We start from the raw sequence: 26,799 nt of genomic DNA on the forward strand, positions 1-26,799 counted from the left end.
GAGGAGAGGGCTCCATCTTGTCACCGGCTGCTCGCTGCCTCCTAACTGTGGAAGTTTACATTTATCTGGTGTTTTCCAAGTTGTTCAGGTTAGGTTTTCTTCTGGAGCTGACCACCTACTAGTCCTGTTGCTTTGGGACTTGGGCCAGAGACATAGACCAGACTAGATTGACTAGACCAGTGGCTCTCAACTTTCCTAATGCTGCAACCCTTTATTACAATTCTTCATGTTGTGGTGACTCTAGACATAAAATTATTTTTGTTACTACTTTGTAACTGTAATTTGCTACTGTTATGGATAATAATGTAGATATCTGATTTACAAGATATCTGATATGCGGCCCTTGTGAAACAGTCCTTTTACCCCCAAAGAAGTTGGGACTCACAGGTTGAGAACCACTGGCCAGACTCTTCTCTTTGATCTCTGGAAGATTCCACCGTGGACCTGAGCTAGTTAACATGCCCTGGAGGCGGAAGTAGCCAGCAAGTCAGCATGCTGTGAAAAATCAGATGAGGCAGTGGGACAGATCCATCTCAGACTTACATCTTTATCTGGGAGGAGCCTGCGGATGTCCACATGGGAACAGTGCCACCCTGGGTTTATGCCTGTGTTGTCATGACCAATGCGAATTTTTTCAATGATTTCACCCACGTCTTCTAACTTCAGAGAGGAAAAAAGGCACTACATGTTAGTAGAAAGGCTTCAGTCACATTGCATATCCTCGGGGGCATCCATGCTCAGATCCCTCTGAACTTCTGGGTGTTATTACTCTCCTCGTGTCTCTACTGAGCAGCCAGGCCAAGCACATGGCACACTAATGCTACTTTCCCTTGGTCTGGAGATGGTTGGCCCTGATTTGGCACTGGGGTCTTTCAGGACTCTGTTACCTCTGCCACTTTCCACTACTATGGACATAGTAGCCATAGTAGCACATTCTCTGAGAACTGAGTTGGGCCTCAGAAGAGGAGATCTTGTACAGCCTGTGCTCCTGTCTCGCTGGGCAGGCTGTGTTCCAATCTTCCAATTCTTAAGAGCCCCAACACTTCTGTAATTCTTTTTCTCTATTGCTACAAATTCTACTCCCTCAAACTTACAGACAATGGTGTCTTAGTCAGTCAAAGCTGGGATCATGGCTGGGGCAGCCCACTGAGATCCTGACTTAGGGCAAAGACCACAGCATGGTTCTTTTTGTCACTTGTTCCCTAGCTTTAATGGCCTGGTCATGCACCATTCTACTCTATAGAGTGAGAAGGATGTCACAGCTGCCACAAAGTTGCTGCCCTCCCAAGATGCTCCACTACCTGTCACCTTCTCTGAATCAGAGAACAGAATCCATGGCCATAAATGGTCCTTAGAGGCCCTGTAAGCCCAGAGGGCTGAGTCACTAAACAAAGATGAGCGCCTCTGGGTGATGTAAGGCTTGTAGAGATTTTTAATGGATCTTATTGTTCTCTGTCAGAGAAGTGCAGATGTCCCAAGTGAAGGCTGTGGTCCACAGCATCTCAACTGACCACCTCACTGCCTGAAGTAGCCAGGAAATGAGGGGTCCTCTGGCTTTTCTTCCACCCAGGGGCTTTTTTTCCCCTCTCCTCTCCCATAGGCTTTAAGGTTTGAGACATGTGGCTTCAATGGTGCTTTTGTAAACTAGGTTGCTTGTATCAGGGGACCATCTTGGCTGTGGTACCATAGACAGCAAAGAGGTCTTCAGATGACTGCTAGTCAGGGGTGTTGGGCCTCAGAGCGGGGCTCAGAAGACTCAGGCATCAGAAAAGGCACTGGCACCCTCCCTAGGGAGGGGTGAAGGCATTGTCCAAGAAGGCTCTGGAGCCAAACTCCCTAGCTCGCTGTGTAATGCCACCTTTGTAAGTTTCAAACCTTTCTTGTTCTGGGTGCTTATGTGTGAGGATTATTATACCACCACCCTGTAGGAACTGCCACGAGGAGTCAACAACTTAGAACATGGCAGACATTTCAGAAGATCTCAGGAATCCTGTCAGTGTTCGTCTCCCAGGCAAGCCCTCAGGGTGGACCATAGAGATGGGCAGCAGTTTACTAATGGCTGATCCAGAGTCAGGACTGGATGGTGAGTTGGGGACTGAGAGATGGATGGAGCATCCATCAGAGTAGAATAGAGAGGGTGAAGATGTAGGCAGGGAAGAGAAGCTAGGAGACAAAGCCTTTTCATTTGTTCAAGCTCCCTCATTCCCCTAAGATCCACACAGTTGAGAAAGAAACACCAACAGCAAATTAACTAGTAAATCATAGCTGCCTACTAATGGGGACCTCACTGATGAAAAATCCCCAGCAGTTCTGCTGAGGTGTAACCTGGGCACTGATGACGTCAGGCTCTGTGATGCACCCATACAGTCTTGTGTGGAGAGATGTTAGCCTATGTAGATGAGTGAATCAGTTTTCCATAACAGACCTCCTACCAAAGCTGACAGGTCCCAGAAAGATGGGGGGAAGGGATGTAGATTCCCTGGGGCAGCGCTGAATGAGGATAAGAACAAGCTAGACACTTTGTTTCCCATCAGAATACAGGCATGCTACCACTGGTCTCCATAACCCAGCCAAGGTTCCTGGCTCCTCCTCCAAGCTGGCTTCATCCCTGCCCTCTTCCTAAGTCCCACCATGCTCCTCCTGTGTCCCCAAGCTCCATGTTCCCACCCATGGACTATTGGGCATGATGTTCACTTCCCAGAAATGCCTTTCTTCCTTGTCCTGAGAATGCCTACTTCCATGCTTGGCTTTGCGCCATCTCCTCTAGGACCCTTTTTCTTCTCTGAACACTATCCACTTGGGAGTCTTCCATGGGGCGTAAGAACACACATGCCAGAGCCAGCTCCGCAGGTTTCATCACGGTTCCCCTGCATGCTGGCTGTGTGGTCTGGGGAAAGCCACTAACTTTACTGTGCCTCAGTCTCCTCCTCTTTACACAGGGCCAGTATATCACAGAATTGTTACAATGGCCCAGTGAGTGGACATAATTAAATCCCATATGCCTGCGCCTCTGACCCATAGGATGGTGACCATCACTAGATTTTCCATCTTGTGTGGAGGGCTGGGCTCCTCAAGTATACCACAAGCTCCTTGCAGGCAGAGTCTGGACTCTTCTGTTTTGTCTCCTGCCCAAGCTGCTCATGGGAGAGGACAGGGAAGGCATAATGAGTTGCTCTGCAGGCATAACGAGTTGCTCTGCAGGCACATGGAAGTTTCAAAGTGCTGGAACCCACATTTTCAGCAAAATCAGATGACAGAACCCCTTGCCCAGACATGATAGGGGAAACACAGCAGCTCTGTGTCCAACTGGCTTCAGCTTGAAAGCCAAGCAAGAGACATGGCTCTACATGATCCCCTCTGAGAGATTTACACCACCCAGTGCCCCGGCTCCTGCCTGCCTGGAAGCCATGCTGTACTCATGGGAGAAACTGGAAGATGTCCCGCTGGTGTGCCTTTTGTTCCCAGGTACTGGTCATTTCTCCTCACCTTTACTCAGGACACTTGTTCTAGAAGGCCCGGCTAGCTTTATCACCCTCCCCCGTCTGGCTGGATATAGAGAGGCTTAGCAAGGCTGGGCAAGCTAGTCATCTCCTGTTGGCTGTGGCCCATCTAGATGAAGGGCTACGCCAACCCCACCCCTCTGTGGTGGTGCATGGAGCCAGGTACCTCCACAATGAAGCGGGAAGCAGACTTCCTCTCAAAGAACAGCTTCTGCTCCCTCTTGTTGGTGCACAGGAACTTCTGCTGGGTGCACACGGCATCACAGCCGTAGATGACAATGAAGATGTTGGCATCGGTCCCAGCAGCAAAGACATCGCTGGTGTAGAGGGTGATCTCATAAGGGACAACTGAGAGGGGTGGCAGAGGGCAAGGCCAGGCATGGCAGGAAGAAAAGAGAAGACACAGTAGGTCAAGTTCTTTACAGCATCAGCGTCTCGTGCCTCGTATCCAAAATCAGGCCCTGATCCTTCAGACAGTGGGCTTACTACAGCAGAATGGCCGAAGATATAGATTCTGAAATTGGAAAAGCTCAAGCCGAGATCTAGGACCTAACTTGATGATCAGTGTAGACCGGACACATTATTTAGGAGCCTTAAAGTGGCCCCAACACGAGGCTTAGCAGCATTCTGTAAGCCAGAGCTTTCGACTTCAGAGGCAGACCGTCAGTCAGGTGAGCCAGGCTGCAGTGGGATGCCAGTCTCTCCTCATCCTGCTCTCAGCCCCTCATTTGCTCCCTTGAACAATCCACATCACACCTGGCCTCTCATTTGGCTTCCCTGGTTTTATAGATGTTTCTTATAGGGGAGTGGCCAGGAGGAGGAGAGGGATTCGCTATTTTTTTTCCCCCATAGCTACAGGACTATCGGCCCTTAAAGGAGAGTAAGCACATCAGAGCGGCTGACAAGCAACTTCCCAGTGCAGCTGCTCTGTGACAAGTGGGCTGAGGATCTTCTCCTCGGGAGCTCTTGGAGGGATTGAGATTGGAGGGATTGTCTATGGGGTGGGTCTAAATCACACCTCACACTATGAAGCTATTAATCTAAAACAGCAGTGTTATCTACAGGGTGAGATTCATTAGCAGGTTATGAAAGGTAAGTGAGTAGTCAGCAATGTTCTGGGTGTTTGTTTGTTTTTTTGTTTTGTTTTGTTGAGACAGGGTTTCTCTGTGTAGCCTTAGCTGTCCTGGACTCACTTGTAGACCAGGCTGGCCGGGAACTCACAGAGATCCGCCTGCCTCTGCCTCCCTGAGTGATGAGATTACAGGTGTGTGCCCAGTGGTCAGCAGTATTCTGAACAAAGAATACAATTGTGTATCACAAAGAGTGAAGTAATTTTTGTGACATGTTTGTTTGTCACACATGTACATGAATGAATATACTCATTATAGATTCTGTGTGTGTGAGAGAGAGAGAGAGAGAGAGAGAGAGAGAGAGAGAGAGAGAGAGAGAGAGAGAGAGAGAGAGAGAGAATGAGAATGAACACAGTCTGGGAAGAAGGCTCAGTGGGTAAAGTGTCCGCCATGCAAGCATGAGGACCTGAGTTCAAAGCCCCAGAACCCACATCAAAAGCTAGGCACCGCAATCAGGATTTAAAGTGAATAAATTAAAATTTTTTAAAAATTGAGTTTAAGCTAGGCACTGTGGAGTCACATGCCTATAACACCACTAGCCCTGTGGGCTAGGTCAGAGATGGGCGGACCCCTAAAGTTCAGTAGCTAGCCAGCCTAGCCAAATTGCTGAGAGCATCCGGTTCAGTGACAGACCCTAGCTTGAAAAATAAGCGGCACAAAGCAATCGAGGAGACACACAACACTGATGCCTGACCTCAACATCCAGCTACATACATGTACATATAGTGTATCATGTACATTACCAAAGAAAGAAAGGACGGAAGGGAGGGAAGAAAGGAGGGAGGGAGGGAGGGAGGGAGAAGGGGGAGAGGAAAATTAAAGCCCCAGAAGGGTCCACAGGCAAATACACCTTATTTTGTGCTCTTGGATCTTAAAAGAAGCCGTCCATATTAGGAGCTACCTGCTCTTAAAGGATCCCAACCTTCTCCAGGTGAGGAACCTGCCTCCATTGTACTAAATAGGATTCCCTGAAGAAGGACAGAGGCATCCAGGCCTGGGGCAGTGCTGGTCTCACCCACTGGGAACACATCATGTGCCAGATCTGACACTATACCTGGACAGTCACTTTAATCCCCACAGTGCCAATGGAGCGGGATCATGCTGACTTTATCAGAGGAGAGAGCAAGGCGTAGAGAGGTGAAGTAACGTGTTCCAGGTCATATGGTGGAGCCTGGGCCCAGACTTGTCTACAAAGTCTACTTCGGGGTGAACTGGAGAAAATTACTGCTGCCCACCCACAAGGCACAGGACGAGGTGATTCCTGGACACTTCCAGATCCCTGACTGGAACAGCTGGAGGCTGTTTTCCACTGTCCCTAGGCACAAGGCTTCCTCGTGCCCTGGAGCTCCTCGGTTGTGGGCTCCCTCACCCTGACGTATTCTTCAGAAGCGTGTCTGATCCAATCCCTTCCTCCTTGCTTCCTCTTTGGTTGCAGTTCAGTTCTTTCCTCAGCCCATATCCCTTTTTAAAAGGCAAATGTGACTCTAAGATCCCCCTGTTGTGGGTTACGATAGAATGCTACGCCAGTTCATATGAAAGGCCCGAGCATCCACTGTTGTCTGCAGGGGTTGTAGGTTACAATAGGATGCTACGCCAGTTCATATGAAAGGCCCGAGCATCCACTGTTGTCTGCAGGGGTTGTAGGTTACAATAGGATGCTACGCTAGTTCATATGAAAGGCCTGAGCATCCACTGGTGTCTGCAAGGGTTGTAGGATGTGATAGGATGCTACGCCAGTTCATATGAAAGGCCTGAGCATCCACTGTTGTCTGCAGGGGTTGTAGGATGTGATAGGATGCTACGCCAGTTCATATGAAAGGCCTGAGTATCCACTGGTGTCTGCAAGGGTTGTAGGTTACAATAGGATGCTACGCCAGTTCATATGAAAGGCCTGAGCACCCACTGTTGTCTGCAAGGGTTGTAGGTTACAATAGGATGCTACGCCAGCTCATAAGAAAGGCCTGAGCATCCACTGGTGTCTGCAGGGGTTGTGGGATGTGATAGGATGCTACGCCAGTTCATATGAAAGGCCTGAGCATCCACTGTTGTCTGCAAGGGTTGTAGGTTACAATAGGATGCTACGCCAGCTCATATGAAAGGCCTGAGCATCCACTGGTGTCTGCAGGGGTTGTAGGTTACAATAGGATGCTACGCCAGTTCATATGAAAGGCCCGAGCATCCACTGTTGTCTGCAGGGGTTGTAGGTTACAATAGGATGCTACGTCAGTTCATATGAAAGGCCTGAGCATCCACTGGTGTCTGCAGGGGTTGTAGGATGTGATAGGATGCTACGCCAGTTCATATGAAAGGCCTGAGCATCCACTGGTGTCTGCAAGGGTTGTAGGTTACAATAGGATGCTACGCCAGCTCATATGAAAGGCCTGAGCATCCACTGGTGTCTGCAGGGGTTGTAGGTTACAATAGGATGCTACGCCAGTTCATATGAAAGGCCTGAGCATCCACTGTTGTCTGCAGGGGTTGTAGGTTACAATAGGATGCTACGCCAGTTCATATGAAAGGCCTGAGCATCCACTGGTGTCTGCAAGGGTTGTGGGATGTGATAGGATGCTACGCCAGTTCATATGAAAGGCCTGAGCATCCACTGGTGTCTGCAAGGGTTGTGGGATGTGATAGGATGCTACGCCAGTTCATATGAAAGGCCTGAGCATCCACTGGTGTCTGCAAGGGTTGTAGGTTACAATAGGATGCTACGTCAGTTCATATGAAAGGCCTGAGCATCCACTGGTGTCTGCAGGGGTTGTAGGATGTGATAGGATGCTACGCCAGTTCATATGAAAGGCCTGAGCACCCACTGTTGTCTGCAAGGGTTGTAGGTTACAATAGGATGCTACGCCAGTTCATATGAAAGGCCTGAGCACCCACTGTTGTCTGCAAGGGTTGTAGGTTACAATAGGATGCTACGCCAGCTCATAAGAAAGGCCTGAGCATCCACTGGTGTCTGCAGGGGTTGTGGGATGTGATAGGATGCTACGCCAGTTCATATGAAAGGCCTGAGCATCCACTGTTGTCTGCAAGGGTTGTAGGTTACAATAGGATGCTACGCCAGCTCATATGAAAGGCCTGAGCATCCACTGGTGTCTGCAGGGGTTGTAGGTTACAATAGGATGCTACGCCAGTTCATATGAAAGGCCCGAGCATCCACTGTTGTCTGCAGGGGTTGTAGGTTACAATAGGATGCTACGTCAGTTCATATGAAAGGCCTGAGCATCCACTGGTGTCTGCAGGGGTTGTAGGATGTGATAGGATGCTACGCCAGTTCATATGAAAGGCCTGAGCATCCACTGGTGTCTGCAAGGGTTGTAGGTTACAATAGGATGCTACGCCAGCTCATATGAAAGGCCTGAGCATCCACTGGTGTCTGCAGGGGTTGTAGGTTACAATAGGATGCTACGCCAGTTCATATGAAAGGCCTGAGCATCCACTGTTGTCTGCAGGGGTTGTAGGTTACAATAGGATGCTACGCCAGTTCATATGAAAGGCCTGAGCATCCACTGGTGTCTGCAAGGGTTGTGGGATGTGATAGGATGCTACGCCAGTTCATATGAAAGGCCTGAGCATCCACTGGTGTCTGCAAGGGTTGTGGGATGTGATAGGATGCTACGCCAGTTCATATGAAAGGCCTGAGCATCCACTGGTGTCTGCAAGGGTTGTAGGTTACAATAGGATGCTACGTCAGTTCATATGAAAGGCCTGAGCATCCACTGGTGTCTGCAGGGGTTGTAGGATGTGATAGGATGCTACGCCAGTTCATATGAAAGGCCTGAGCATCCACTGTTGTCTGCAGGGGTTGTAGGTTACAATAGGATGCTACGCCAGTTCATATGAAAGGCCTGAGCATCCACTGGTGTCTGCAAGGGTTGTGGGATGTGATAGGATGCTACGCCAGTTCATATGAAAGGCCTGAGCATCCACTGGTGTCTGCAAGGGTTGTGGGATGTGATAGGATGCTACGCCAGTTCATATGAAAGGCCTGAGCATCCACTGGTGTCTGCAAGGGTTGTAGGTTACAATAGGATGCTACGTCAGTTCATATGAAAGGCCTGAGCATCCACTGGTGTCTGCAGGGGTTGTAGGATGTGATAGGATGCTACGCCAGTTCATATGAAAGGCCTGAGCATCCACTGGTGTCTGCAAGGGTTGTGGGATGTGATAGGATGCTACGCCAGTTCATATGAAAGGCCTGAGCATCCACAGGTGTCTGCAAGGGTTGTAGGTTACAATAGGATGCTACGTCAGTTCATATGAAAGGCCTGAGCATCCACTGGTGTCTGCAGGGGTTTTGGACCCAATCCCCCAAAACACAGAGGGACACTGTATACTCAGTCAGTGCAGAGCATGGCCTGACGGTGCAGGATGGGAGCTGGGTGCCCTGAATACTGCATTCTCTCACTCCTGCTGAGTGCTGAGTGTTGAGTCTGACCAGCCCAGGTAGGTCCTCGGGCAGGGGCTAGACTCAAGCCTTGACTAGTGCTAAGGTCGCTTCAGTTCAGGTTTTGGACCAGAAAATCTGCCAGTGTCCTTGGTTCCTCCTTTGACTGCTTTAGCAAAGCAAAAGCACTTTGCTGACCCATACTGTTTAAGTGTGAGTTGTTTGAGGGAAAAAATTTTTAGTACAGTTCATTATTTAGCCAGAAAAAAATTGAACGTTCTGTGTGGGTTTCATATTTCACCAAATCCTGACAGATTTTCACAGTTGGGCTGATTTCACTTCAGATGTTAGCACCAAGCGTGGACTTAGGAGCACATGAACATGAGGCGTGAACGTTTTCATGACAGGGAGTCACTCATCCACCTTCCCTTTGATTTGTCCAGTGAAAAGAATTATATTTACCCTCAAGTTCTACCCCCACCCTATCAGCAGAAAATCTCAGAGCAGGAGTTTCTCTGGCTTGGTGGAATGTAATGAGGATTGTGACCGGGTGGGCCATGACTCCTCACGACCACCCTGCATCGCTGTCTACTTTACAGATGAGGAAACTGAGGACCAGAGAGGCTGGACGATGTATCAGCAGCAGCAACTGCTGGGTAGACTTTGGAATAAATCCCTTATTATTTGGTGATGGGGAGGAGAGGGGTGGTCCAGGGCTAAGCCCACAGGACTCCCTCAACCCTGGAGCTTAGGACATTTAAGGAGAGAACCAGAGAGGTGAACAGAATCTCTGAGGTGGGTTTCACCCCAGGCCAACTATGGAGGAGGACTAGGGGCTGAGTTGGAATAACAGGTTATGGGGTCCCCCAGGAGGGCCAGCCTTGCCGTGAGGGTTCCTACATGGCGTGTAAAGCCTTGTCTGAAGTTCTGCATGGAAGAGGTCCCGAACGATGGCTCCGTCATCCTCATTCTTTGCCAGCCAGCGGCCACAGGGAAAGGTCATGCACTTTCCAAGAGATGGGGCATCCACCTCCACCCAGTCTACAAACCAGCCTGGGGCCTTGCCTGCAGATGGAGAGAGAGAGACACACAGAGCCCATTAAGAGTACAGGCTTTCTGGAGGTGAGCTCAGAGATCCCCCAATAGCCTTTCCTTCTTGAGGTTGACACCCAGAGCTCCACCAGAACTGAAACACTGTTTTGCTGACATCATTGTCAAGATGACGCTTATGAAGATGTGCATATGGCTAAAAAAGCTGCATCACAATCGAGGCTGGACCAGTGAAAGAAGTGACAGTGGCAGAGCATCAGCAGAAGGTAGCTCCTGCCATTGATGGTCTTGGGGAATTACTGGGAGCGGGTAACAGGAGGATGGGCAAGTCTGAGCAAGGGATGCAAGGATGCTGCCCAGGGTGGGCAAAGCTTTGACAGGAGTTCAGGGATGCTGTGTTCATGCAGACTTTCTCATATCATCATATGTTAGAGATGGTACCCACAGCTCCCTGGTTCTATCTGTGATGGATGAAAGGTGAGGCAGCAAGTGCTCAACCTAGGGAAGGAAATAAAAGCCAGGTAGACCTTATCCTACAGTCTACAGTCTCTGCTTCTAGGATGGGGATCCTCCTCAAGCTAAGAAATGGAGCGTTGGGGAACAAGAGTCCTGCTTTACTATAGAAAAAATGGACACATCCTTTGTCTGCTTTGTCAGTGGGCTCCATGAAGGTTTAGCTGGCTCATTGGTTCCTATACTAGGCTCCTTAGGTAGCAACTGTGTATGAGCAAGGGACTAGAAAGATAAACACAGTCTCAGAACCGCCAAATCAGAGATACAGTGGTGGACCCTGTGTCATGTTCTAATGTCCCCTCCCACTCTGGGTGATGTCAGCTCAGAGGCCCTTTGAGCCATTTTGGGGGGCTTTCTAATCCACTTGCACATTAAAATCTCTGAGGTTGGGATCTGGAGAAAGGCTCCCAAAAGCAGCTGTGTCCAGGTCCCAGTGCAGATCAAGCCCAGAACCTGTGGCAGCCAGGGCTCCGCTGGGCGAGTGGGGCTCAGAAGCCCGATCATTATGGAAGATGTGCAGCCCACACTGTTGACTTGTCCATGGGCTCTCTAGTGCTACCAGAGGGCAGAAGGGAGGGAAACCAGACCTGTGTTGTCATGGCCGATCCTAACTTTCCACAGGTCTCCCAGATCCAGCGTCTCCACAGTGAAGATTTCAATGCTGTCCCTCTCAAATTTGTCACTGTTGGTCTTAGAGGACTTCAGAAGGGTCATTCCTGCCAACCAGATACCTATCGTGACTTTCCCAACCTGCTCTCACCCACCGTCCTTTTTTCTTCCTAATGATGACCAATCTTCTGAACTTCCATTAAACTATCAAAGGTGCTGTAATGCCCACAATGTGTGTGTGTGTGTGTGTGTGTGTGTGTGTGTGTGTGTGTGTGTGTGTACACATGTGAGTATGTATGTATGTATGTGTGTGTGTACACATGTGAGTATGTATGTGTGTATGTGTGTGTGTCTGTGTACACATGTGAGTATGTATGTGTGTATGTGTGTGTGTGTCTGTGTACACATGTGAGTATGTATGTGTGTATGTGTGTGTGGTCTAGTTCCTCCCTCAGAATGCCTCCTGACACTCTGCTTTCTGGCAGACTGATGTAACTGCTCAGGCAGGCAGGCAGATAGACAGAGATCCTGTCCTGGTGCCTGACTTTGCCTCCCACCATCCATTGCTCCTGCTTGGTGTCTCTGACTCACTACCTCAAACATCAGAAGGAGGTGACCTGGTGCTTTCCCTGCAGAGCTCTTGTGAGGCCCGAATAAGACCACAATGATGAGTGTTCAACAATGTGATTACATCAGAAAGCCCCAGGTAAGAAAGGCAGTGGTCAGAGCCCTTCACCTCCTTTGAGCATCACTCAGGAACCATCACAAGCTCACTAATCATCAGCTATGACATAATTTTTTCATTATACACCATTTGCTTTATTCAACCTGCTAAGCAATAGTGACAGTTGATGTTTTTGATTGCCACTTTGACCCCCAAATGTTAAGTGTTCTGAAACACACAGCCCTGTAAGACACATAAAGCTTTATCTCTATTTTACAAATGGGGAAAACGAAGGCACAGAGTGGTTAAGCAACTTTCCCCGCATCACAAAGCCAATATTAGAATGAAGTTTTGAACTAACCAATCACGCTCCACAGCCATGCTTTGAGTTAGCACGTCACTGACTAGAATGGAAGCATCTCACAGTCAGGAACTATGTACGTTAGTTCCTCGGTGGTGCTTGGCCCAGGGCTTCAAGCTAATGCATGAAGACCGTCTGAAGAATTGCTTCCTCTATAGACTTGGGCAGAGTGGCTGGGAGAATAGAATCCTATTGAGGGGAAGGTGACAGCACTAAATTGAAGGTGCCACCTGCCCTGAGTTCCTGTGCAGCTTCTGGAGTGACTCTCGCCTTATAGTGAGGAACCCTGACACACCAAGGGCTATTTACTAAACTTGAATAGTCCTTTCTTCCACATGATTATTGGGGTACAGTTAGGGCAAGAGCAACAGGAGCAGGCTGGCTCCAGGCAGAAGAGAAGCCTTTGTGTTGTGGGGCCCAGTGCTGTGTAATGCTGTGAGACGGGTGTGCAAAAAAGTTTACAAAGGCAGAGAAACCTCCTGCTAAGTCTACCAGGGTGCCCAGAAAAGCCCTGTGTTTCTTTCTTACCATTGTCGTCTTGTGTGCCAAAGAGTGTGATGAAGACATTGGCATCTGTGCCTGCATTCTTCTTGTCCCCAGTCTTTATGGTCACCGAAAATGTGGTTGATTTATCTGCCAGGAGGAGAGGACAGAGATGTGAACCATAGATCACCTGGGGATCCCAAGAAGTGGAGGGGGGCGCTACTTGATCTGTCCTGTGTGGCTCTGCCACTCCAGTTAGTTCTCTGTATCAGTCCTATACCTGTGAGCCCCTTGGCCAACAAGAAACATGTCTGTTCTTATGGTTAGTTCTGCAAATTGCTTTCCTTGCAGTGCTGTTAATTCCAGAAACTCCCCCCAACTACATAGAAATGCCTCTGTCCTGGGTTCCTACAGGAAGCTGTCATGGTCTACAGAGGTGGCACGTGGTCAAGGAGACATGAGCTGACTGCGCTTCAAAAGTCAGAAGTTCTGCTCTGACCTCTCTGGGCCCCGCGGGGCGTCAATGAATAGAGATGGGCAGAATGGGCCTCTAGCTACATACTGCTAATATTTTTTCCTTAGATATATGCCTCAGGAGCCTAAAGATATGCCTGGAGGGAAGACAAAAGATAAGTCAGAGCTAGCACCATCGTGTTGCTTAGGAGCACAACTCACAGCTGTGGACCTCCTTGTTCGGAGCCCTATGCTAGGCATCCGGGAGCACCCCTCCCCCAACCTCTACAGTCTCTCCATGGAGGGAGAGAGGGCAGGGCAGCTAGAGTGCCAAGGAGGAGTCCAGAGGAAAAGGATAGAGCGATAGAAGTCGGGAGGAGGGGGAGAAAGGGGAGGAAAGAGAGAAGACGTAATGGGGGAAATCCTCTAAGAAACCTTTTTGTTCCAGAGCCAGGTTGTCAAGGGGGTTATTGTCACCATGTCCCCCTTCCTCCTCATCTTCACTGGGTAGCACGTAGGACTCATCCACTGACAACAGCTCCCTGGACAGCTGGCCGTCATCCTCCTCAACAGCTAGCCAGCGCTGGCACGGAAAATAGTACCTGTAGGGGTAAGGAAGATTGGGGTGTCTCTTTGGAAAGATCTTAAGAATTATCTGCATGTCTGCCTGGGATAAACAACAAACCCAGAGACACTCTCAGTCTGTGACACATTGGGTTGGAAAATATGGCACGAGAGGGACTTATGATACCATTGTCACATCCTTCTTGGGCAATCTGAGTCCAGCTCCTGTGGCACAGTGCTGCACAAGAAAAGTGTTCCACAGCTATGAATGGAGCCCATGGACTTTGACCGCATGAACCAAGTGTGCTTATGGGAGATACAGAGTGTGGCTAAGGAGCAGAGCGTGACGTCACAGCCATTGAGGGAAAGGATGTCCATGAAGGTCCTTCCATGGAAAAGCAGTACCTGGCACAATGGAGGGGCCTGGAGAGGAAGGGGGTGATGATTGGGTTACTAAGGACTCACTCCTGCAATTCAACTCTCTGATCCTATCTCCTGTAGGCTCCAATGCCTGTGTGATCTTGAACAAATTCCTTCCTAGGATTGTCAGATTTGGCCAATGGTGGGCCGGGACTCCCAGTTATACTTAAACTTTGGACAAACAATGGGTAATGTTTCTGTGTGTGTCCTACCTGACATCTGGAACATACTTGTGTGGCTAAGGGTGGGGGGAGAAACTCTCTGTAGGAAATTGCTAGTTCAACCTCTGTTGCTCTTGTTCCTTTCCTTCCTTCTCTTTCTTTCTGCTCAGCTCGGGCACTCATGGAGGCTGTAGGCCAGCAGCCAAGCTCCAGAGCAGCTCAAAGGGTCTGAGAATGCAGCAAACTCGACAAACTGGGGACCATTGCTCTCCGTCATGATCTGTTCTCCTTGCCCTGATATGAAAAGGCCATTTATGAACTAGTCCAGTTCTGGGGTGGACAGTGGCAAGGCTCTCCTGTTGCTGTCCATGTCCTCAGCACCTCCAAATGTTACAGAAGCAGACCAGAGGGTGTGACGTCAGCCCCACACTCAGAAGGGTAAGGAAGGGTGTTTTATACTGATAGACTGGGAGGACAAGAGTCACTGCGCTGGGGCGACACAGAGTGGGGTAGCCATGACAGCAGGGCTTCCGTGGGAACCGGGCACTGCTCTACTTCTTAGCCTTTAAATGTGTGAGTCAATAGGTTAAACCTTAACTCAATCAAATGGCTTAAGAATAGTAGGTTGAGGTTCTAAATTATGTGAGAGATGGGGTGGGTTGGGAGGTTTTGTGGCAGAGACAGTGATAGGCAGCAAGGACAAGGACTGAGACAAAGACAGAGACACTCACAAAGAAAGAGGTGAAGGGTGTGGGCACAGAAGGCAGGAAGGAAGGCTCATCTCTCCCGTAGGCACCTGCTGAGCTCGTGCAGCACCGAGGAGTGACTGACTGGCTTTGTGGAGTGTCATTGTCCCTGACACACTTGCAGCAGGATTCTGAAGGCCGCCACACTCTCATAGCTGCAGCAGCAGCCAGCAGAGCTCCCCTTGGAACCTGCTTCAAACAGGCACAAGCAGATCTGAGCTGGAGCCAGGCCAGGATTGGGGGTTTAGCTCTCTTCCCCCAGGGCCAGTGATCACACATGGAAATCCAGGGGGACTGGGCCGAGTGACCCTTCTGTCTCCCACAGAAGTAAGTCCTGCTCAAACAGGTCCCTGGAGCAAGAAGATGTAGCAGTAGGAACTTGTAAGGAGTAAAGGAGAGAGGCAAGCAGGCATTCTGGGCCAGAGGCAAACTATACATCTTAGGGTGGGGCAGGAAAGAGCTCCTTGCTGAGTGAGCAAAGGGTTAACATGGCATCAAATCTTGGGACCAGTTTAAATCACACACACACACACACACACACACACACACACACACACACACACACACACACACCTTACTTGAAAGTGAAAACTGACTGAGAAGATTGCACACTTGAGCACTGTTAAGTATAAATAGCCAGCCAGGCCTTGTGGTACGAAATCTGTAATCCCCACTGCCAGAAAGGCTGAGGTAGGAGGATCAGAAGTTCAAGGCCAGCCTAGGTAACTTAGTGAGACTCTGCTTCAAATTAAATGCAAAAAGAAGGCTAAGTATACAGCTTGATGTACAATGAATGCCCCAGGTAAGTAAGTAAATAACTATAGATGGTATCCCCACGTTTTTGTATAAGTGACAGATGGTGACTCTAACAGCGATAGCCCTAGTCTAGGGCTCAGGAACTTTGAACTTGGCTATTACTTTACAGCCAAGCTTTCTTCTAGCTATGGAGGTGCCATGGTATTAGCAGCAGAGAGGAAGTAGTTTCTTACATGTGCCACTGTAAGAACTGATAACAAGTAAATAGGTCAGATAAAAAGGGACCCAGAGAAAAGAGTAAGGACCGCATGCCAGGGGTCCATGAGGCAGTGACAGCTAGGTGGAGACCTGCCTAGATGCAGGGAGAGGGAGGTCTGGGGTGAGAATGATCCTTTTTTTTTTTTTTTTTTTTTGGTTTAAGGAAGAATAACAAGAACTGAGAAAAATGGAGGTGGGCCCAGGGCATGCTGGTATAGAATTAAGAGCTAGGAGAGGAGATTGAGAGATTATACAAGCCACATAGAACATGCTTGTATTCATCCTATAGAAGACAGGAGCCTCTGCAGGTCTTAGAGCAGAGGTCTGAAGATTCTGGTCTGGGTGACACAAGATGGCAAGTCAGGAGGCTGTGCTCGGAAGGGTGAAGCGGTAGGATGCCACCATGGACTCAGACTCATGCTCTTCTGGGCCAAGAGCTACCACATTCTACTAGCACACTGGGGCAAAGGTGTGAGACAGAGAGGGACCCAGGAGAACCAAGTGGAAGGGACGTTGCTGTCATGGTCCCCAGGCAGGTGAGGAGTGATGTTAGTGTTCTCAAAACCCCTGACGACTGGGCATTACCCTCTCTGCCCTGTAAAGGCTGGGAGAGCAGAGGGGAGGCCCTGGGACCCCTCTCTAGGCCAGCAGTGTCTCTCTGTAGACCTGCTGCTGGGACTCTGTCCTCTGTACTCCAGTGAATTTCTCTTTTTCCTCCAAGATTAAGCTGTGCTCAGCATCGGCATGAAGGCTGTTGAGGCCAGCTCATTTCTTATTAATGAAGCGCAAACCAGTGACATGTGCACAGAAAGGGGTGGGGCAGGATGGAGAGACGAGGCAGGAAGGAAACAAAGGGCAAAGCAAGACCAGTGAGAGGACTCCCTGCCCAAGAGCAACAGAAACGCACTCTGCCTGGACATAGCCTTAGCCAGAACCGGTAGCCGTTCAGAGTAGAAAATTGTTGCAAATTATTGAGATATACAAAGGAACAGTTGGACAAGAAAGGAAATGTACCCGGGGGTAGCACTTTAATTTCTAAATATACAGTCCCCCACAAATTCTTTTAATGGTAGAACACTCAGACACTCAAGTGGAGCTCCCCCCCTGCCCCCCCTGTCCCAAAATCACTTAATGTCTTGATTTGAAAAAGGCAAGAATAGGATAATGAAAGAGGACAGATGCTGACAGATATTCAAATAGATTACAAAGCTACAATAATTTTAAAATTGTTGGTCTGGACCAGAAATGTCAAACTAACAGAAGAGGGTAACTAACCCTGATGGAGCAGGAGGGGAAGTGGGGTGCTGTCTCCCCGAAGCCTGTCTCTCAGCAGCACTCTGTCCCTTCCTAGCTCAAAAGCTTCTGACTTGGCGGGGACATCTTGGGAGGTAAGCAAGGCGGTGTCACTAAGCTAATTTGTTGGAAGAGGAAATGGCAGCCGTATAGAGGTAACCTAGCATGAGTTTGGCAGAGGATCCACCCAGGTCAGGACTCCATGGTCCCTGGTCACAGGATGCTTTTGGCAACCAGAATACTGAGCTATCTGTGAGGTGCGCTTCAGGTCCCCTGGGAATGACCACGTAGGGTCTAGAGGAAAGTAGGAAGAGTCCTGTAACTCTACGTCCTGTAATGGAGCCTACGCAAGAAAAGGACATGGCCCAAAACACAGCAGGATTTAGGCCAAGAAATGTATTCAACAAATATTTATTTATTAAGTGCTCACATACTGCCAGACCCTCAGCAGTCCTGATATCACTCCAAAGCCAGCATGCTTTCCCGTATGCCTCTGAAGTCCACAGGGAGGGACCTTCTTTCTGCTCAATTTCTCTGGACTCCTTCATCCAAGAGGCAGTGCGATCCAGAGGAAGGAAACACACCAGAGCTCACACCAATGGTCTGGATGTCAAGTCCTGCTCTGGCACCAGCTAGTTCTGGAGCAAGGGCTCCTTCATCTATGGTGAGGACAAAACACCCCCTTCCCAGGCTAGGTCAGAGGGTGGCTACGCGACTCCAGCAGGTACCAGTCCAGCCCATCACCTGCTTACATACATCAAGCTAACCGTAGGTTTGCATCTAAAAGTTGTTGGGAAGAAAAAGTTGAAAGAACAATAGCATGTTGGGGCATGAAATTCAAATTTCAGCATCCACATATGGTTGGCACACAGCCCCATCCCCCATTTCAGTGCCATTTAAAGCTGCTGTTTTTGTTGTTTCTGTTTTGAAGCAGGGTCTCTCTCTATATAACAGCCCTGCTGTCCCTGCACTCACAGAAGTCTGCCTGCCTCTGCCTCTCAAGTGCTAGGATTGGGGCGTGCAGCTGCACACTCAGCTAAGGCTGCATTTGTGCTTTCTACAGAGACCAAGTGCTGTTCAGAACTGGACATGTGTTCTGTGTGGCTGTTTTAGAAGAGTTTACTGATCTCTGGTCCTCGGAGCATTAAAACCAGGTGCTCTAAGCTGTGGGTTAAATGAGAGGTTGAAGTAGGTGTTCCGGAAGACAGCAATCTGACAAGGCAAGAACCTCTGGGAGGGAGAGAAGAGAAGCAATGCTCCCTCAGGGTCCTTTATGGTCAAACTCATCCAGGCCTCAGCCACCGCCCCCCCCCCCCCCCAGAACACCTGGTCCTCTCTCCAGGACAAGACAAGCCCCAAACATGACCTCCTCTTCTTCCCCTCAAGTCTCACTCACGTGACGTCATTATTCATGTCAGTGATGTCCACCCTGTCCAGGAACCAGCCCGGCCTGTTGCCTGTGTTATCATGGCGAATCCGAATCTTGGTCAGAGCCCCCAGGTCAATGGCATAGATGGTAAAGGTGTCTGTCTAGGAATAGAGAAACTGACTCAGAGGGGTAACGCATGTCCTTCCTCCCCTTGCCATCGGCTCTAGCCTCTCAAGCGCCCAAAGGAAGACCATAAAACTCAAAGTGACCAGAGCTAGAGTGTGGAAAAAGGCAGCTCCTTGGCCTGGTGTTTGCATTCTTCTGGGTTTTGTTTTTGTTTTTTTTTTCACTCTGCTTGTTGCTTAGGTTGGTCTTGAACTTGTCGCCATCCCGCCTCTGCCTCCCAAGTGCTAAGATTACTGGTGTACTTGACTATGCACAGTTCTTTCACTATTGCTTTCTAATCTGGGCCCAGGAGAGCATCTTCTGTCTATTATTGTATCAAAGAAGGTAGAGAAATGAGAAAAATAGTGACCTTGAGAGAGGCAGAGGAGAAGACAAGTAATTTGGCTTTCACTTTTTTCTTTTCTTTTGTTTTGTGTTTTCAAGATAGGGTTTCTTTTGTGTATCCATTGCTGTCCCTGAAACTAGCTCTGCAGACCAGGCTCCACCTGTCTGTGCCTCCTGAGTGCTGGGATTAAAGGTGTGCGTCACTACCACCCCACTGGATTTCACTTGTGATGAGTATGTATGTGTGAGGAGGGCTAGGCTAAGACCCTACTCTCAGTGTACACATGTGTACAGTTTCCTTCTACCCTAGGTTTGTGTTCAATACCTGCCATGAGCCAGGCCTGAGCAAACCCACAAAGACTGGCAGAAAAGATGTGGGTGTGCTCCTCCCTTTGGTTGAAGACAGATGGAACATGAGCCATGCACAAGTCAGTGGGTCACCATATGCATCAGAGGAAGAAGATAAAACAGAGACCCATTAAGTGAATAGGGTCTTCTGGATATTGTCTGAAAACTCTATTTTTAAAGAGTTGAAACCTTCAGAAAACTTGCAGGAATAGATATAACCATGGTCGGCTTTCTCTTCAATGCTGCCCACCCCCCAGCATTAGCTGAATTTCTCTCTCTCTCTCTCTCTCTCTCTCTCTCTCTCTCTCTCTCTCTCTCTCTCTCTCTCCTGTCTTTTTTTGCCTGTTTTTTTTCTGGATCAGTTTAAAGTAGGTGGCAGATACTATGATCCTTTACCTCTAAACACTTCAATGTGTATCCCTAATAACAAGGGCGTTCTCGTTCCATACCTTGCAATGGTCAGATTTAACACAATACAGTCATGGGCTCTTAAGAATAGAGACAGCGCTTTGTGTTCACACAAGCTGAGGTGGTTCAATGTCACTAGGTGATATTCTCTTAGGGGACCACAGCGCACATGCCTTTCACTACCGCCTGCAACGTTGCATGGCACATGGCTGTGCTATTATCCAACGTGCAGTCAGTACTAACACAGACCGCACCAACTCTACCAGTCTGTTCTCTCTGGCAGTGCCCTGGCGCAGGAACACAATGGCTGTAGTTTTCCAAGGTGGCCACTGTGATGCAGAAACAAAACCCAGTACGGAATCATGGGAAGGATGCTGAAAGGAAACACGGGATTGAAGGGATTGGAAATAGCCCACGGTGTGAGCTTGAGTATGATAGTATTATTTGAAATGTGCTCCCTTCCTGTGTTGACAAGAGAATCTCATCTGGAGAGAGAGGCAAGACTAGGAGAGAGGGACAGGCGCTCTTTGTGCGATCTTGAAGGACCGGAAACCGCGTTCTTTTTCATATTTCCTTTACACTTGGAAGAGTGAGGTGCACACATTTTGTTCGTGGTTTCCCTTCCTCAGAAGAGGCTGCAGGCTTCACAGCCACTATTTCAAGGTCATGGCAAGAATGGTGTTGTCCCTGTCATACAACTACACCATACTTATCTGTCCGGATTAAGTTATTCCTGTCCACCAAGCCTCCCCAAAGTGTCTCTCTGTTTTGTGAGATGGAGTCTCACTATGTAGTCAAAGCTGACCTCAAACTCAGAGGCTGGAGAAATGGCTCAGCAGAGAGCGTTTGTCCCTCTTCTAGAGGACTAAAATTTGATTCCCAGCCCTCACATGGTAGTTTACAGCTGTCTGTAACTCCAGTTCCAGGGGCTCTTAAACCCTCTTCTGACCTTTAAGGGGACTGCGTGCACATGGTGCATAAACATACACACAAGCTATACACCCATACACAAAAATGTAATTAAATATATGTTTAAACCCTCTTATCTCACTTAGTCCTACTGGGCAGTATTCTCAGGCTGCCTCCGAGGACCAATTAGCCTCTGGGATTTCCTTGCAGAAATCTGCCTCTAGTTTCTTCGTAGTTCTCTGCAAAACACTGCTGCTTACAGAGGGGTAGCTGTAGCCAGGCCTCCGTGGCCTGAATGCAACCCACACACTCTTAGACGCACAGCAGCCATGGTGTTTGCTGAGGTTGCCATGGACAAAATAGTCCATATCTGGCTCTCACCCACCCAGAAGCCAGAGAGTTCTCACTCTACCTGGCCCTGCTCAAACTTGTTGGACTTGTCTGATTTCTTCAGGGGCCGCTCCCCTGTGTCCCCGTATTCCTCACCGTAGATGGTCAGGTAGACGTTGGCATCAGTGCCAGCCTTGGGCACGTTCCCTGTGATCACCTGGACCTCGTAGGTGTTGGCTGCAGACACAGAAAGATGCAGCAACTGAGAACACTCTGAACCGCAAGTTAGAACCACAGCCCATCCCTCGTACCCAGGTAGGTCCTGGAAGCAAGAAGGGTCTACAGCTACGTCCGTAGCAGCCTACCCGCTATCACCCAAGACTTGAAACCAAGAGCAACCCTCCTACCTTAACCCCAACTGTGACTATCTCAAGGTGTATGGGAGTTCTTCCCTAAGCCAATGCTTCTCCCTTTGACAGGCACAGGCCAGAGGCTGTGCTTGGCATCAAACAGTTGGGGTCAACGGTCACCTTCCAGGTGCAGGTCAGGAGAGCTATTTATGAACCACAGTGGGGTCTCGTCTACTCAGATTCTATCTAAGGGACACTGAATCACCCCGGCCCCTCCCTGGTTCCTTTAGGGGAAATATGCACCCCTGACCCCCTCCAGCTTTTTTTTTTCCAGGCTTACGCTCAGGACCAGGCCGACCAGCTGGGACCAATTCCACGACAAGTTCATTGTCTTCCTTGCCCCGGGCCAGCCAGCGGTTGACTTCGAACTTGTACTGTTCAATCACCTCCTCCATCCCTGGCCCATACTCCTCCTCTTCCTCCTCCTCCTCTGTCTCCTCCTCTTCTTCCTCCTCGGATGAGGACTCTTCCGATGATGACTCTTCCTCCTCGTCACCCTCATCCTCCTCGTCACTGCCTTTCTTCTTTTTCTTCTTCTTTCTCTGCAGCTTGGCCTTCAGCCTCTCCTTCTTCAGCAGCTGCCGCAGCTTGTCTTTCTCCTTCTTCTTCCGGGCCTCCTCCTCCGGCGTCAGGTTCGCCTCCTGCACCACCAGGTGCCGCAGCCACACTGCATCCACAAACCAGCTGGGCCCAAAGCCCTCGCCTGTGTGTCCCAGCCGGATCTTGTAGATCTCACCCACGTCTGCCGCTTCCAGCTGTGCAAAGTGCAGGGCAGTAGCTGACATGGCTCCTGCCATCCTTCCAGCCTCTCCCCCCACCCCCACCCCCCGCCCGTGAAGCCAGTGCCGAGCTGCAGTGTAGAGCAGTCTGGGCCTCCGCTCAGAAGTATGGAAGTTCCCCCTCTCCCGCTATGCCTGCCTCTTCCCCAGGCTTAAGGGAAAAAAACATTTCTTTCTAACTCCCACAGAGTCAGTCTCCCTGTTCTTTTGGGCTTTTTTGTTGTTTGTTTGTTTGTTTTGTTTTGTTTTGTTTTTCATCTTTTCGCCCTTTCTCTTGCTTCTGTGTCTTCACTCAAACAGCCCCCTCACAGCGCCAGGCCTACTGTTATTCCCTTCTTACCCCCAACTCCAACTTGTTCACAGTCCTGGGTCTCAGTATTACCTTAGAAACACACAGACAGAGCCTGGTACTGGCGGCGGCGCACACCTTTAATCCCACCACTCAGGAGGCAGAGGCAGGCCGATCTCTGTGAGCTCGAGGCCAGCCTTGTCTATAGAGTGAGTTCTAGAACATCTAGCACTACACAAAGAACCCCTATCTTGAAAAACAAACAACAAACCCCCTCTCCAAACTCAGCCAGTATCTTCCTGGTTTTTCTTTAGAAATGTATGCACTATCACGAAGATGCTATTTTGGCAGTAACAAATAACATTGTCACCCATTTCCTCAGAGGTCCTCATCCCTCATAGTTACCCATCCTTGGTTTACCAGACCCTTGAGCTCAGAAGGGGCTGGCCCAGGACTTAGCTGGCTCTGGTCCTATCCTGCCACCTTGGGCCTCTAGAGCCTGTGTTTGGTTTGAATATGAAATATTCCCCATAGACCTCTGTGTCTGAACACCCAGTCTTCAGATGGTGGCACTGTCTTGAAGGCTGTGAAACCTTTAAGAGGTGAGGCCCTTTTGAAGGGACTGAGTCACCAGAAGTGGGGCCTCAACTTTTTAATAGCCTGGCCTCACTCCCTGCTGCTTTCTATGTCGTCACGGTAGATGCAACATGGCCTCACATTTCTGCCACTTTGCTCCCCATGCCACAAAGGACCTTATCGTTCTGAAACCATAAACAGAAATAAATTCATTTGTCCTTAAGTTGATTTTTTTTCAAGTATTTTGTAACAATAATGAGAAGATAAACTAATACATGCTGTGAGTTCCTTTTAAGGACCAAGACCATCATTTCCGGTCTCTTTCCATGGGCCTAGTAGTGCACAGCGGCTCATCGCAGCCTCAGACTGCATTGTCACTGTGCCATGTCTCACAGTCTCAGGAAGAGGGGAGGGCCTGAGGCTCAGACACTGTGGGTAGCCTAGCCTGAGTTCCTTTCTGGATGTCTCTCCCGAGCCCCTTGATATTGAGCCCATCATTTCAAAGTCCTGCCAGTTACAGCATCTGAGTGCCAGGCATCGGAGACGCGAGGCTGCTGTCCTGAGTCAGTCAATGTCCTACACCCTCACTCCAGACCTAGGTGAGAACCGACTCCCCCAACTCCATAGCGAGAAAACCACAGCAGAGCTAACCCACCTCTGGAAGGGAATCATCAAGCAAGATGGTGCTTAGGGCCCAAGTAAAGCAGAATTTCTCTTTCTTTGTTGCTTAGGGAATGGCAACTGTGCTCTGTTCAATTATGTTTCTATGACTGCTCACAGTTTCCCAGGTGCACATCTGACACTGGCTCTTTTATTGCAAAGGGGACTGTGACGCAAGCCAGGCAGTAATTACAAGGCTGGATTATACTGACAAAGAGACTGAGGAGATCTGGAAAGGTCAGATACATAGGCTCAGGCCTGTCAGAAGTGTTGTGAGGACATATGACCCAATGAGGGCCCTGTACCTGTAATATTCCAGACATTTGTGATCATGGCCTGACTCCAACTAAGCTAGGACCCTTCCAGGGCATTGGAGAAGTCTCTTCACTGAAGACCAAGGTGTTTATGGCACAAAACCACACATGGAGCACCCAGCATGATCATGTTTCCTTTACACACATCTGCAGATGCACACACATGTGCCTGTACACATATATACACGCAAACATGTTTTCATGTCCAGCATAAATTACCCAATGGCCTCTGCATCCTCCTCCCGTACCAACAATATGCTCACATTTACATCTTTTTTTTTTCCTTCTAGCCAAAGACTTGAAATGTGAAGGGAGGAAGCCCAAGGTCATTAAAAACTCATTAGCAAACTCTGCCACCTCTCAGGGGCCTGCCTGAGAAATATGGATTTGTTACCAGCCTGGGAGAAGTTCAGAGTTACAGCCACAGGCGAGGAGTAAGCAGAGGGACCCAGCACTGGTGCTATTATTGGTAAGAAAAGAACAAGTCCAAGTCACAATAGAGCTTCTGAGAGAACCCTATCTCAGAGAGCACACCCCACTTCCATAGGCTGCTGTGCCTGGTTTGGGGTGTGGCTGAAGCAGCACTTCTCCTGAAGGGTCGATCACCAGATAATTCAAGCATGGAGCCAGCGTGGGACCAGGAAGGACTCAGTCATTTTAGGCCCCAAACTTAGGTCTAAGAAAGAAGTTAGCACTCAAGGTAGAACATGGGAAACTGTCCATGTTTTCTCCTTCCCAGGCCACAACTCTACACCTCGCTCCTTGCTTCCAGGGACCCCACCTGTCCTTCAGGTAGCACCTCCTATTCAGCTGGAGGGAGGCAGTGCATTCTCCTCCAATGGATGTTGGCCGAGGAAATAAGATTACCCAGCACATAACCTTAGCGACTGACTGCCAGGCGTCAGTTGGCATCCCCTTTGCCTCTCTCTCACCTACCTGGAATATGTCCTTGGATGCCCGATCAAACACTTTGGAGCGGCTGGAAAGGAAGAGCACTTCAGTCTTGCCTTCTTCCCCATAGATCTGCATGAAGACCCGGGAAGTGGTACCTGCACCACCCACGTCCCCTGTCCAGATCTCAACCTCATAGTGGACCACTGGTGGACACGAAGGAGAAACAAAGTGGTCAGTTATAACAACAATGGTAGCAACAAGCATCCCTCCCCAACCCTTCCCCCATGCGCTTGCCAAGCCCATCCCCCATGCCTGACCCGTCACAGGCACCATCTTAGCTAACCCCACCCCCAACACTATGAGCCAACATTTCACAGATGGACAAGCTTAGGCGTAGAAGAATTGAGTAGGTTGTGGAAATGGCAAACCTATGCAATCAGACTGCTATGTCTAGTCATCCATTACAACGCCTGTGTCCTTGGAGACCAGGGATGAGGGAGACTTCGTGCACCAGCTGGCACTTTCTATTGTCTGCCTGCCTGCTACAGTTTGCATGTTTGTTCCCTCCAAGACTCTGTTGAAATCTAATTGTTATTATAAGATGTACAGGCTTTAAGAGGTGATTGTGCCATGAGGGCTCAACCCTTCTGGCTGAGATTGAGTCTGTCCCCTTCTTTCTCCATCCCTACCTACCATATTAGAGTGCATCAAGAAGGTTCTCACTAAATGCCAGCACATTGGCACTGAACATCTCAGAGTATGGAACTGTAAGCCAAGTGGTTTGTGTTCATTTCACGTTATATAGTCTATAATACTATACACTACTACAGTGTATTAATGCTACACTGTAGCAACAAAATAAATTAATTATAAAGCTAAAGATACTGGGAAGACACCACAGGGCAAGAAGAAGCAAAAGCTACGTTTATTTTCCTTAATTTTAGTAAAGGGCAAGAGGCTGGAACGACAGTGTTATTTAAATGTAAGCACCTATCAGACTATATCAACACATGCTCTGTACATAAAAGGCTGTCCATATTTTGAAATGATATTTATCAAGGTGTTAGAAGGTGGTAGAAACATGTTATTGGTAGGTGACAGTTGAGGAACTGAAATAGACTTGATGTGTCCCTCAAGGACTATGATGTGACTGCTCTAGGAATTGTTGGAAGACAGTATAAGAATTCTTGTTCAGGTAAAAGAAATTCTGTGTGTGTGTGTGTGTGTGTGTGTGTGTGTGTGTGTGTGTGAGACTGTTGTGGTATGTGTGTGTATATGTGTGTATGCATGAGTATGTGTGTGGTGTGTGTATATGTGTGTATGCATGAGTATGTGTGTGGTGTGTGTATGTGTGAGCATGTATGTATATGTGTAAGTGTGTGTGTATGTGTAAGTTTGTGTGTTGTGTGAGCATGTGTGTGTGGTGTATATGTATGAGTGAATGTGTGTGAATATGTGTATAAGTGTGTGTGTATGTAAATGGAATGTCATCTTCTATCACTTTTTACGTTAATTTTTTGAGACTGGTTCTTTCTCTGAACCTTTAGCTTATCAACTTAGCTAGTTGACTACCTGGCCAGTGAGATCCCGGGATCCATTTGCCACACCATCACACATAACTGTTTAGTAAGTGCTGGGGATCCTAACTTAGG

General features: G+C 48.9%; 1 protein-coding gene across 1 annotated transcript in view; it reads right to left on the reverse strand.

Annotated features, from left to right (window-relative positions):
* Window positions 1–26,799, reverse strand: part of LOC311595787 (lipoxygenase homology domain-containing protein 1-like) — a gene marked incomplete at its 3' end in the record, with an annotated part of 76,104 nt that overhangs the window by 9,270 nt on the left and 40,035 nt on the right. The window contains exons 13-22 of the mRNA XM_084778754.1: window positions 25,190–25,350; window positions 21,916–22,390; window positions 21,308–21,462; window positions 18,748–18,881; window positions 13,589–13,755; window positions 12,746–12,850; window positions 11,171–11,299; window positions 9,921–10,085; window positions 3,667–3,848; window positions 544–660 (exon numbers count right to left, since the gene is read on the reverse strand). Of these exons, the coding sequence (XP_084634880.1) occupies window positions 544–660; window positions 3,667–3,848; window positions 9,921–10,085; window positions 11,171–11,299; window positions 12,746–12,850; window positions 13,589–13,755; window positions 18,748–18,881; window positions 21,308–21,462; window positions 21,916–22,390; window positions 25,190–25,350 (1,790 nt within the window). The remainder of the gene's footprint in view (window positions 1–543; window positions 661–3,666; window positions 3,849–9,920; window positions 10,086–11,170; window positions 11,300–12,745; window positions 12,851–13,588; window positions 13,756–18,747; window positions 18,882–21,307; window positions 21,463–21,915; window positions 22,391–25,189; window positions 25,351–26,799) is intronic.

Source organism: Acomys minous (genome assembly GCF_964271855.1).
Source record: "Acomys minous genome assembly, chromosome: 4".
NCBI classification, from domain to species: Eukaryota; Metazoa; Chordata; class Mammalia; order Rodentia; family Muridae; genus Acomys; species Acomys minous.